This window comes from Aquila chrysaetos, chromosome 8 (assembly GCF_900496995.4).
Source record: "Aquila chrysaetos chrysaetos chromosome 8, bAquChr1.4, whole genome shotgun sequence".
Lineage (NCBI taxonomy): Eukaryota > Metazoa > Chordata > Aves > Accipitriformes > Accipitridae > Aquila > Aquila chrysaetos.
In genome coordinates, this window is record NC_044011.1 from 45,518,454 (window position 1) to 45,532,076 (window position 13,623).

Sequence of the window (13,623 nt, forward strand, 5' to 3'; positions counted from 1 at the left end):
AATCAAAATGTCTTAGTGTTTCATTTGCCATTTATGTTGCTGCTGCTTTCTCATTTGTTTGAATTTCTCCTCGTACACTGAAAATTATTAGTTACTTTGACTTTTCCACTTAAAGCCTCATGTATCTTCCAGTTTTAGCAGATGCTGGCATAAAAATGAAAAAAAAATATAGTAGCTGTTGCAGAAATGTTTGCATACAACGGTAGCCTGTGCTTTCTTCTTTGGTTAAGGTGTGTAGTGATTTTTTTAACCTTTAGATGACCTTGTATTTATCTAAATATATACTACCCTTGCTATTAATTTTCGTACATTGCCAAATCCCTTAATCCTGGCTCAAGCTCTAATAGTGCCTTGCTACATCTGTTGAGATTAACTCTTGGACTAAACTCATTTATTTATACAAAATCATGGAAAACTTTCCATGGGAGGAAAAGCAGCATCTTTTAAGTGGGTGGGAATGAGGCACAAGTTACAGGTTATGACCCTGAAGATGATCTCTTGGGGATCTTGCAAGAAAAGTTAGAATAAATATGTCAGAAAATGTAAGCCATCAGAACTGTTACCAGTAAGTTAACATCAGAGAGCTTGTCAACACTAGCACAAGTAAAAATTCTCTTTCCCTGAAAAAATCTATTATAATTATTGTTGTGAACTTGGCAAAAATAACACATTGAGAACAGGTATAGTATTTTACTTGTGAAAGGTTGCGAGGTACCTAGAAGCAGTGACTTAGCCATCTTGGGTCTTCTTTCATTTTTAAATTCATATTTAGTATTGTATATTGCATCTAGAAACAGGAGAAACATTATGTTAACGATCAAAGGCAAACGAGCTTTTGATTACAGTCTGGGAGTTTGGGTTTGCATTTAGATCCACCATTTTTCATTATGATTACTGGAAGGTTGGTGTCCAAGTACTTAGGTTTCTTTACACATCTCGGGCATAGCCGTTGTGGGCAATTAAAAAAAGTACTCGAAGCATTGAGAATGAAAGAAACTATCACTTCAGCTGTGGAGTCTCCCAAGTGTGTCGTTCGTGTGATGGGGCTGAGACTTTCACTGGATGCGTACATTTTTCCTCGCTTAAAAATTGTCTCTTGCGCAAGAAACGTCCAAGAGAGATTCTTAGCTATAGTAACGTATTTAAAAACCATGCAATGTATTTTGTTTAAATACCAGTACTTTTTGTGTACGTACCAGTCAGCCTGTTCCTCAACATCTCCTAGCAAAGCAGCATCACTGAGCTAAGAGCTGCCTGACGAAGGGTCCCTGTACGCGATGCTAGTATTCATGCAGGTTTCCTTGCGCTAATTGGCATATTTTTATCTATAAACTGCACAAAAATCACCGCTACATTATATAACGCTGGGATATCATCTCCTTGCAAAATTGGCACACCCAGCAGAGTGAGTGGTTGGGTGAAGCCATACATTATCTTGGTTTTTGGATGGGTTCTTCAGTTCTGTGAGTCACTTGAGCAGAAGTGTAATGCACAGGCCAGTCTCAATTACAGGGAACCATAGATCAGAGAAGCAAGGTCTACTGATCCACGGTGCTGCTGTTACAAGTTCTGTTCCCGTGCTGTCGTAGTCTTAACAAAAAGCATATTCCGAGTCTTTAACGTTAAGTAGGATGGATTACAGTTTGTCCTTTTACTTGGACAAAACGTTGCCTTGCTGGATTTTGAGGGTGTGGGAAAGAGAAGTTATCTGGTATTACCACTGACTGTGGCTTCCCTTCGGGAGTTTGGAATAGTTTCAAAGTCTGGAGTGTTTACCTGGACACACCGTGCATGACACTGCTACTAAATTGCTTGGAGGTTTATGGGTGGAAATCAACGTGGAGTAGGAAGGTGCTTTTTTTTTTTTTTTTTTTTTTTTTTTTCCTTTTTTTTTTTTTTTTTTTTTTTTTTTTTTTCTTTTTTCCCCCCTTTGGAGACAAAAGGGAATTGTGCAAGATGAATAAATAGAGAAGGGACTGTTTGCCAGACTCACAGTGCTGCCGGCCTTGCGGCTCCAATGAATTTCATAGATGTGCTAACATGACTGGCAGCGGTCCTGGCCCAGTTCTTGTGTTTAGATGAGCTTGGGGCCCATCCACTGGCTCTTTGCCACGCATTGTTGCAGCACTTGACCAAACTGTGGCTGCGTGAAGTGACTTGATGCTTTCAGCTGTCCAAATCACATGCCTGACACGGGGCGGGAAATCCTGCTTAGACGGGGCGTCTCAGAAGGGTGGTGGTGCTTGAATTACATGTCACAATACAGAACCTCTGTTGGGTGAGGAGGTAGGGTACGAGAGAGAAAAAGGTCTGGAAATACGGACTAAGGATAAAAGTTGCCAAAGGCTCTGGTCTGGCTTGACTTTCACCAGGGATGAGAGTAAGAAGGAAGACACTGTGAAGTGGAGAGAAGGTTGGGATGCTGAGAAGTGTACAACTATCTGGTCACATCTTAGCCTGAATCCTTAAACGGTGAAAGGGAAAGAATTTCACTTCTCCCCAGATACAGAGACCTTTGAGTGGCATGTGAATTTCTGCAGGCACATCCTATTCCAACGAAACATTTAGATCCTCCCCGTGCTCTAGTCTTTAACCCTTAGGCTGGTTTAGACAGCCTCTCCAGCATTTCTGAGTTAGAGGGGCTGCAGGGGGAAAATGCCGAGTTAAAGGTCAGTGCAGGAACGCTGCAAATTAGCATTTGAAAGTAAGCAGTCCCAGGACCTTGCTGTGACTTGGGCACTTGGAGATGTCTTCGTTGTCAGCGATGCTGGCAGCAGAGAAGCAGCTCCATTCAGTGGCTGTCAAAATTTTTTGCATAGCACTGCTATGTGGTAGTCCAGGGTGGGTCATTGCTTTTGAAGCATCTTCAAATATTTGCTGAGGAGAGTCTTGCCTCTGGGGTTTTGTTTCTGGAATATTCTTTCTGTTTCAGCTTGATTAGCAGATACACAGATAAACCGCAACGGTTAAACGGCTTGTGCAGTATGTTTGTCGGCTATTTTCTCAAACCAATTTTCAGTAACGGGTATGTGGCACTATTCTCCCTCATCCTTTGCTGATAGGGAAATTGAGGCACAACGGTTGCACTGGCTTGTCCATGTTCAGAAGCTGATACAAGAGTACACCCCAGGAGTTCTGGCTCTTTTTAGGGATTTTTTTGCTACATCATGCTGTTTCTTCTAAAATTACTTGTGTTTATTTCTAGTCAAATTACTGGGTTCTCACTTACACGTGTAGAACTCATTTTACTCTATGTATATTTTATTAAACCTGTTCTCAGTTCTAAGACTGAATTGAATTAAATTTAACTAAAACCACATTGAACTTTTTTAGCAAGATCTTTAAACACGCTTAATTTGAATGCTTCAGGAGTATCACTTATTACCCACGCTCAAGCGTGGTAGCAAGCGCATGCAGTAAAGCTAGGACACAGTAGAGAGCTTTGTGCCTTCGGAACGTCTTCTCCTAACTTATCACTAGAGAATATGTGTTTTTTCTGTAACGGGACTATACAGACATGCAAATATATTGACCCATATTTGATTTCAGTTTTCTGAAGGAATAAAATGTTAAAGTGCTTGTGAATGTAGTATTTTGACAGTGAAAAAAGGTCAAGTGTTGGTGAGATTTGAGTACAGATAACTGGGATGCTAGGAGCTGAAATATCTTGCTCTCTTCATTAAATTTCATGTTACATACATGCAGCCAGGTGCAGGAAACCCAGCTAAAGTCTTTCTGTCTCTCTCTCTCTCTCTCTCAAGTTCCACTTGAGATTTAAGGGTGTGTAGCACACTTGCCCTCTCCCCTCTCTGTTGCAAGTTGTGTATCTCTGTCCTGTGTACCAAGCTTAGAAAACAGTGTTTTACATAACTAATTATTTGGTTTGTAGAATTTTTGGCTGCATCGTTTTGAAAAATTATTTCTCTTATGCTGGTCATTTTATGTTGGGTAATGTTATGGAGCATCAGGCAAGCAGAGTTCTAGGAAAATGTTTAACAGTTGCTGGTTTAACAGTTCAGATCTTAAAAATACTACATTCAGTATTCTGCCTCTCTTTCTGTTTTTACTACAGGTTGGATTTTTTCCTAGCGAGTGTGTTGAACTAATTAATGACAAAGTTCCTCAGTCCGTGACCAATTCTGTGCCAAAACCAGGTATGTATATTAAGTTTTATGATGCAGTGAAATAAAATGGAGTTATCTTTTTGGTGTTCCATGTTTAGTGTCTCCTTTATACATACTGTGTTATACCCTGTGTGTTGATCATCCTGTACACATACCATGTTATCCTTTCTATGTGTTGATCATCCACACGTTACCTCTCTCTGAATAGTTGCCACTGTTGAATGTCTTTCATCTGCGCTGTTCTGTAAGCTTATAGCAACGTCCATCTCCTGAGTGATTTGAAAGATTTTAAGCTTGTAAGAATTTTAAGATACCTTCGGCAATCTGTAACTAGTAATTCCATGCAACATCCCAGTTCTTGGTGTCCAGAGAGTGTTGTATGTTAGCTGTTTTTAATAGAGAACGTACAGGCGACCCAAAAATGTTTATGCTAACTTAGATGGAATAGATTAGTGAGGTACTGGAAGCTTCTTTGTGTTTGAGAATTGATGGAGAAAGTCGGCTATAACAGAACTTGGAATCGTAATTGCTTCTGCTCTGGGTATATGACTCCGTCTACTTCCTACTGCCTTCGGGACAGTTTTGCATTGTATGAAATACAGGCAATTAATATTAAGCTTTGCTGAGGAAAGGAAAAATAAACAGAAAATGAGATCTTGGATCTGATTCTATTGTCATCCTAGTATACACTGGAAGTGATTATAGTTAGATGTGCTGGCATAACTGAGATCTCTGCAGAATTTACTGGTGGTGAAGCTTTTGTTTAGTTCTAATGCTTTTTTTTTTAAAAAAAAATCTCTATATTCATATATCTAAAGATATATCTGTGTATCTTTTGTATCAAGAGAAGCAGTTTGAAATTGCTGATCTTTCTTAAAACATTAGGCAGCCGGCAAGTTGAGTTGGAAAGCTGGTTAACCGGTGTTATTTTCATCTATTTTCTCTATTTTAATGACGTTCCTTATCTTATAAGATTGCTGACTTGATACTTGAAAACAAATACATGTGATTCAAAAGTTTGACTTTTACTAAGGGAAATGCATTTTATCAGATCCTGTGTTACAGCTTGGAACTTTTGGTTCAGTGGTAAAGAGTCACGAACACCCTAAGCTATCAGTGCACTGCATTAATCTGCGTGCTTCAAAGAGCTGACAGTTTAGGGAAATAGTTTTCTCAGCCATTGGTATCGCCAGCCTTTGTTATTCCTGGGAACATGCAAATGTATTTGCTCGAATCAGTGTCACAGAGATCACTAGGAATTCAAAGCGCTGCAGCAGGTGGTCATTCCATAAATCCGGTATCTGCCATTTTGTGGTTTGAAGTTGATCTCCAAATACTTTGATCGGTCACTTCTCTGTACTGTATCAGGTAAAGCATGTAGACAAGGGCAACTTTAAATCTGAATACAGGCCAGGCTGATAGATACAATCATAAGCAAGTGTTTATTATTAAATGTGGCTCGGGCAGTTAAATGTCATGAGCTGCTAGTGAGTAGTTTCTTGCTATGCTTTAATGAGAGATAATGAAGCCGCATAGATTAATAGATTCTATTTGGCTTTAACAACACACTAGGGGGTGGATTTCCTCTTTCAATCCTGAGAAATGTTAGTTATGAAGTTGATACCAAAAGCCCGAGTCCTATTAAAAGTAGTAAGTTGAAAGATATTGCCAAGTCATGAGGCTGTCCCTGTTGACCTTCCCTGATAGTTGTTCTAGGCGTACAATTAAAGGCAAGAGACTGCTCTAGAAGAACACTAATGAGCTTTCAGATGTAAGGATTGCTAGAACGAATGCTGCAGCTGTTTCTGTAATCCTTCCCTGCCCCTCCTTTGCACACAGACTTTATGATACCAATTCTTTGTAGCATTCTGCTTTCTATTTTTTCCACCTTGGGGAGAAACAGTACTTGTATGGCGGAGGCAGAAGTCTGAAAGGCTCTTCCTCGGTTGCTACAGAAGTTGCGACTTGGCAGGAGCTAGAAGGAGTCAGGGAGGAGGTTCCTATAGTTAAGGCATGTTGGATGTGATGTTGGAGAACTCGAGGAACCTCTCTGCCTGGAGGAAAAAATGATGTGTGAAATACAGAAGGGGTGAGAAGATGAAGGGGGAGGAAGGAGTTTCAGTTTCCTGGGCTCGGTTACCACACAGCTGCACAAGCTGAGTGCCTTGTCAGCACAGTCCAGGCCAGGGGCACAGCGGCAGAAAGGAGGCACTGGAGCACCCCGAGTGGCTTAGGTAGCACTGCTGCGAAATGTGAAATCGGAGCTTTCCAAGGGGTTCCTCCGGAGTTCGCTCGGAATCGCATTGCTGGGATAATGCAGAAGAGCTTGCGTTTTCCTCACTCATATTCCATGCCTTCAGTGTATTCTAATCGATGGCTTAAACATCTTCGGGTATTTCTCATACACTTAAATATCACATCAATTAATTTTCTCCCTTCACCTGTATTTGAAACATCAGATTGGCTTTTCCCAAGGAATAGAGACTTTTCTGAAAGGAACCACTTGGAGCTTTTGTCCTCAATCGACATTAGCAGGGTATTTCATCTAGAATTTAGATTTGGGCTTGATAAGACATGCTATTCAACATGCCAACTTTCTTTTCTTTAATCAAAATATGATGTGTAGAGCATCTAGGACATTTTGTATCTGCAGCATAAAGCTCTTTGCTATGAAGGAATTTACAAACATAGAACTCCTTGTGTTGTTTAATTGTCCATAGATTTGGCTGGGTTAAGTAATCTAATGAAAAGCAGATGGAAAGCAAAGAACTTCCTGCCCTGTATTTTTATTATTATTTATAATTAGAGGTTTTGATTTGCAGAAGTGATGGGAACAGCATTTTAACAGAACCATAAAATATTGCAATGCTTTATAATGCAGTACAAATAATGACTGAAGTTCAAATGAAAATGAAACACAGGGAGAGGGAGAGGAGGGCTGGGTTTAACTGCAAACTCTGATTTTACAAACAGTATTTTCTTTGACTGTGGAAGTACATGCTTAGACCAGTGATAACGCAGCCAGTGTCTGAGATAAATGAAAGAAAATGGACCTTGCAGGAAAACTGTCCATTTTATTCAATTCTGAAAATTCAAAGTAATAAGAAAGAATACTGGTTTTCCCTTGAGTCGCCTCTGCAATATATTTGACAATGAAGTTTGGATTGTCAAAAGTATCATCTCCCAAAATACTGCTAGGGGTAGGTATGCTTGCAGGGATGTGTAGATAGATACGTGTGCATGCATGCATGTGCACACAAGCTATCACCTGAAAATTAAAGTCAGTTTCATTATTGCTTAACAAAATTGTTTAGTGTTTTCCTTTTTCAAACTTTGTACACGTGAGAAAGTCATACAAGGAGACGAAGGGGTGCTCAGGAGGTCTTGGAAGTTACCTGTTGAGTGCTGTTTTCCCTACAGTATTGAACTAAGCCTGTACCCCATTTTTTTTCCATGTTCAGTGCTGTGAGGAAATGCTTTTTTTTCAGCTGGGATGCAGACTGATACCCTGACTGTTTCTATTTATGTAAAAAACACTGTAAAGATCCAGGAAGGTAGCGTGGGCTCACCAAATCCCAGTTTTCTTGAGCACTTGCCTTTTTTCTAAGTTCCCCCTGTATTCTTACTCAGATACAATACTCTAATGATAAATTCTTAGCCTAGATTATTACATTGAATTGATATCTAATCTTTTGTAGCTAATACCATTTACTGACAATTTACCTGAAATTCTGTACTACAATAAATGGAATCAGCTTGTATTTATAAAGATTTTTAAAGAGATACAGGATGAAAGGTTGCGTTGAATTTCAGATATTCAGAGAGCAGTGAATCTTTTAAATATTCTTTGTGCTGCTTAGAAGAAAAAAAGTGAATAGCTGTTTTGTTTTTTCCTTCTAAGTGAACATTTGGGAATTGCCTGTAGATTGTGGCTGTGTTTACTCTCCTCATTCACTTCTGTCCATCTCTGGTCTTTTCTGGGAACAGTGCGTATATGTGTGTATGTGTTCATGTTGTCCCCACTCACCATTTTGGCATAGTTCACAGTCACAGGCAGCATGTCTCAGCTATCTGTTCCAGTCCGTTCTTTCTCATAATTCTGAATATTTGTAGTTTGCCAATATTTTAAATCACATCTCACGCTTCACCTCATACGTGCAATTTGTTTAATGTCTTTTGCTAACAAGTAGCATCTTGCTGTGTACCAAAGCTTTACTGCACTGTGCCTTGGCATGAGAATTTGTTTGAAGGCTTCTAAACATGGTTGCTGTTGGGGAGCATCTGGTTTCAGTGGGGAAATAAAGAATAAAGATGCAGTTTGCAGTGGGACAGTTAGAGCTTAAGTGAAGAAATAGGGGATAAGAAGGTAATGTATCCCTTTCTTTTTTCCAAAACAATGAGCATTTTTAAAACTTCAGGGGTCATTCTCACCAGTTCCTCAGTCTCGCTTAGGACAAAAGAATGAATAACCCCAGCAGCTCTGCCCAACTATATGGAGGATTGTTCAAATTCCTGTCTCATCCACTCATTTAACTTAGATTGAACAGGTAAATGTACTCTTACGATATGCAAATAAGGACACATTAAAGGGTACTTGTTAGTATTAGAAGCTGTTGTAAATGAAGCTTTTTTTTTTAAACATAAGGAACAGATTAATCTGGGTCAACACGTCAAATACAAATAATCCACTGAACTTCAGGAGTTTTGAAATTTGGGTCTGGATCAGGCAACAGACTCTGTTCTGACCTCCTGAAGACTCTGGTACAGCATTGAATGAATTAATTTTAACTGCAAAAATGCAAACTGAGTTACATTCATTGTGTTAGAGCTATTGCAATCATAACAGACTCTTAAGAGGTCATGCCTGGTTTGAAACAGGCTAGCTACTAATCCCTGGACAAAAAAGATTGTGTGTTTGAGTTGGGTTTTTTAACTAAAAATAAAAATCAGGAAGAATAAGGTGCAAATAGAACTTATATTCTGCAGATGCCTGGGTTGAACAGCCGTTTGACACCGATGAGTGCATAACCTCTTAATTAGTGTTTTTATAAAGAAAATATGGAAAGATAAAATGTATGTAATTAGTACCAGTCTCCTTAATCTTATGTAAACAAACCAGTTGTTGGGCGTTCAACATGCAACTGTCTCATTAAAGCTAAATTAAATGAAAATTTTATTGAGCCAAGGCAGGTATCCATTTCCAGCATGGAAGCAGACAGGGAATAAACATACTACCATGCTCAGGGCCACCAAATACAGTTCTTGATGCAGAAGACAGAAAATGTGCTTATAGTATGGACAGACCCAAGGACCAATCCTTCAAGAAACCATGTTCTCTCAGCTCCTGTGGAGCTCAGGCAGAGCCATAGGTGGACAAAGATGTCAGGATGAAAGGTCAACAGTGCGAGTGTAAAAACTGCTTCTGTAGGAGACTTGCACACGTCTTTGAAATGTACAGCAGATATTTCTCCAAGGCTTTGAAAGCCACCGTGATTCAGCCTGGCAGGCTGGGTGTTCAAACGGAGACTTCAGCAGGACAATGCCAACTTGCTTAAACCCCAGATTTGAGCTGCTCGGTCTGATCTGTGGGGAAGTTATTTCCTGGACCTTGTGTTTTCTTTCTTCCATCCAAAACAAAAAGCTAACACTTGGGGCTGAGGCAGCGAGAGCTAAGTCTCTGCCTTGTCTGCAATTAATAATTTTCAGGAAGAACACCTTTTGTCAATAGGAAAACATAGCTCTGAGACAATTTTGTTTTTCTTTTTGCATAGAATGGAAAATAAGTTAAAGCAGTTGTGTGCTTTAGCACCATTAGAAATGGAGGAAAGCTAAATGTGTAAGGAACTGAATTACGCAAAATGTAAATTTACAGATCTGGGAGTTGTTTTCTTTTGTAAGTGGTTGGCATTGTCCATCTATATAAAGAAATGTTACATCTTCCAGCCCTGTTTCTGACTCAACAAAGTACTTAAACATGGGCTTAACCATAAACACATGCTTAGCAGACACTGGAAGTAGTGCAAACAAATCCTGTGCTTCGCTGTGTTGCTCAGCAGGCATGGGCCTTGTGCTAAAAGTTCAAACATGCAAAATGTTTGGATTTTTTTTGAGCCGGGACACACTGGGTGGGGAATTCTTGGATCCTAATGAATTTCCAAAGTGTTGAAGGAATAAAGCACCAAACAACTTGAAGGATTGGGTCTGTGGTCCTATTTTGCGCTGTGTATAGCCTAGCTGAGCTTTATATGAAATTAACCCGTTTTCAATGGATGCATGTTTTAACCAACTTTTTTTGTTTGTTTGTTTTTTCTTTTTTTAATTATACCTTCCCAGTCTCCCCTGCCCACGGAGCCCGTCCAGCGTCCTGGAGCTACTTCCCCCCTTGTACGTTTTCATTTATTCCTTTTTTCTTCTTTCACTCTTTCTCTCCCTGTCTCTCTCTGTGTCTCTTTTTTTTTTTTTTCTTCCCCCCCTCCTTCTGTACATGCGAGTCAATAGCACTGATGCTTTAAAGGATATTCAGGGAAATGAAAACAAACCTTTAGTCTAACGTGCCTTTTTAAAAGCTTTTTGGACATAAAACGGTGCAGCAGGGAAACAAACTGATTCTAACTCTTTTCCGTTGGAGATGGTAGAATCATTTCGAATCAATAAAACCATAACTGAAAGGAATTAAGTGCCACGCAACCAAATACGAACGTCAGTTTGAAAGAAAGAGAAGTTAAAAATGGGTGACAGAGAGGAATGAAACATGGCTCTGAAAGTTTGTTAGAACTTTAAAATCCTCAGAAGCAAAGATTCCTTTTTTTTTTTTTTTTTTTTTTTTCCCTTAAGATCAGAAAATGCTGTTTGGGCTTAGCATCTCCCAATGCCCAAATTGAAACTGTCAGGTTATGCGGGAGTGGCTTACTTATCCAGAGAGTCCTGCTTCATGTTGCCATGGTCTTTTTTAGATCCTGCTAGTGCTCATCTAAACCTCATAGCAATAACCTAGCATCAGTAAAATTGGTGACTGTTTCCATAGTTTTAACATTTTTTTTACAGTAGAGGTCACATTTACACATACCGATTGCTCCTAGGATGTTGTTTGGATTTCATAAATCGGTCTTAAAACAGGATATGCAAATACTGTAGATAGATACCTATAAAACAAAATATATAATATGTGTGTGTATATATATATATATATACACACGTATATATATGCTTTCCCCATGCACATACACGCTTCCAGCCTGTTGGCATAGAGACTGTGCGCTGATACCTTTGCAATGTGGGAAGCAGGCGTGTGGTTCCTATCTATGATACTTCCTCCAGGAGAGGAATGTTATTTGACAGCAAACTTCTTGTTTCTGGTGCGAAGACTCAACTTTCTGCGCACCTTCCCGAGCATGTGCCAACATTATCAAATGCTCTCCAGACAGAAAGGTAGAGAGGAAGGGGAGAACAGGGTTTGTATTTTAGATACGATCATGGAGAGTGCGTGTGGTGAGGCTTCTTCCACTGCACATATCCAAACCAACCACAAGACCCAGGGAATATTTAAACTGGGGTAACGTTTTTAAGAATGAGGGCAAAATTTATTGCTATGACTGGCTGTGTCCACCGATAAATAAATAACCTGCCAAAAAGTTTGGGAGAAGTTGGAATAGTGAATGCTCGTAAGATCCAAGGAGTTTCCTTTGGACGTACAGGTATGGAGAAAAGATTTTTTTCTTATTTTTTCCTCTTTTATAGTCAAGTTCCTTGAATCCATGAGCCCTTCAAAGATGCCATTCCTCCTAAGGATCAGTAGCCATTAACTTCAGATAATAAAGGCAGGGTTGGGCTTTTTGCCCTTTTTAACATGAAAACAAAGAATGGCCAGATTTCTGGTTACTTAATGCAACCTGGATGGTTGGAATTCAGAGTCACTCTCCTTCTTAAGCTGTTTGTGAGACGGAAGAGTTCAACACTAGATCAGCTATACTACTTCTGCTCAAAGGTATAAGGCTTATTAGTGGTTCTGCTTGTTTTTCATGTGAAATTAATTTCTTTTGACAGCCATGTCCCTTTGTGAGTCATGTCATTGCAACAGAGACTAGAAACTTGGCTATCGCTGCGCACAGAGCGCCATCAGAGAGATCATGTGCCACCTCCCTCACATGCCTGAAAGCTCCTCTGTGGTCTGCACTGGTGGTTCTTGTTTATAATATTTCTGTGTACCAAAGGTCATGGTTGCACGTCTTCTAGTACTAGTAATTTAGGGCCTTACTTTATGTATTTTTTAAGTATGGAAGCTTTGAGGTCCTGTTCAGACTTTGCTGGTGTTAGGGGGAAGTTAGTTTCTGGGCTCATGAAGCAGTTTTTGGACCCTGAAGTTCTTTTTTGGCCCTCAGGTTCCCCAGATAAAACGAGCTGAGATCTGATAGGGAGGCAAGGGCTGAAATACGTTTTTGAAACTGGGACAGAGTGCCTTTGAAAATGAGCTCTAAATCTTCAGTCTCCCGACCATACCAAAGACCATTATTGTGCAAGTTGCAGCTATGTTTGAAATCACTGATTTTTCCACGAGCGTTTGCCAACCTGAATCGAGATCTATTTTATATAATTTTTTAAACTGTTTTTTACAGTGAAAACTCTATTTACAGTGATATGTGCACCTAATATGTGCGTTTGCACTGGAATTGAGAGTTAGACTGCGTACGTTGTGGTCACACCTGAGCCAGCTTTAAGCCCAGTAGTTCAGGTACCAGTAGCATCCACCTTCATCTGCAGCAGCTCCCATTTTCTTGGGATTTGGGTGTTTTTTCAGCTCGTCTTTTTTGCTATTCATCCTGTGCACTTGGCATATCACTTCACTTAAACTTCTTTTTGCACATAGACACTGCTAGTTAAGAATACTTCAGGTCTAGCACATGCCAGAGAAGCAACACCTTAGAATGCAGAGCACTAAAATCTGGATTTCTCTAGCACTGTTTCTCTTAATTGCTGTCCTTACAAATCAAATTATTAGTCTCCTGCAGTTTGTTCCAGGAGATGTTTTAATTTAACTTTGTCCTTTCTCTTGCCTTCTGTCTGTCCCTCTGCCCTCTTCCCACCTGACCTTAATTATGTGCAGATTTGGAGATGGATAGTGTAAAGCCAGGTTCTGCATATGTTACAGAGGCTCTGAACCAGTCCCAGCTGAGCTCAGGTAGAGCCCGTTATGTACAATTAGTCTCTCAGTGTCCTAACCAAGTCTAACACTGTATGTGGTAGCAATAACTATTTACTAACACCCTAGGTTTGGTTACAGAAGCTAGATGTAGTTCAAATAGTTTATTATTAATTTTTTAGATTAATATGTGTTGGCTAGAAAAGCCAATGCCTGATTCTAAGAATCTGCCTTCTTATGGGAAGATTTTCTGCAAGTGATTTCATGAAAGTCAGTGAGTCCAAATCTTAAGAGTACTGCCTGACATAACGGCCTTGTACTGTGAATGCTCTGCAGTATCAGTGGCTACGTGGCTATTAGTCT

The 13,623-nt window shown here is 39.8% G+C and overlaps 1 protein-coding gene across 1 annotated transcript in view; it reads left to right on the forward strand.

Moving 5' to 3' along the window:
- ARHGAP32 (Rho GTPase activating protein 32) overlaps positions 1-13,623 on the forward strand; it is a 188,203-nt gene that overhangs the window by 117,289 nt on the left and 57,291 nt on the right. Inside the window, 3 exon segments of the mRNA XM_030021349.2 lie at positions 4,073-4,154; positions 10,458-10,508; positions 13,225-13,299. Of these exon segments, the coding sequence (XP_029877209.1) occupies positions 4,073-4,154; positions 10,458-10,508; positions 13,225-13,299 (208 nt within the window).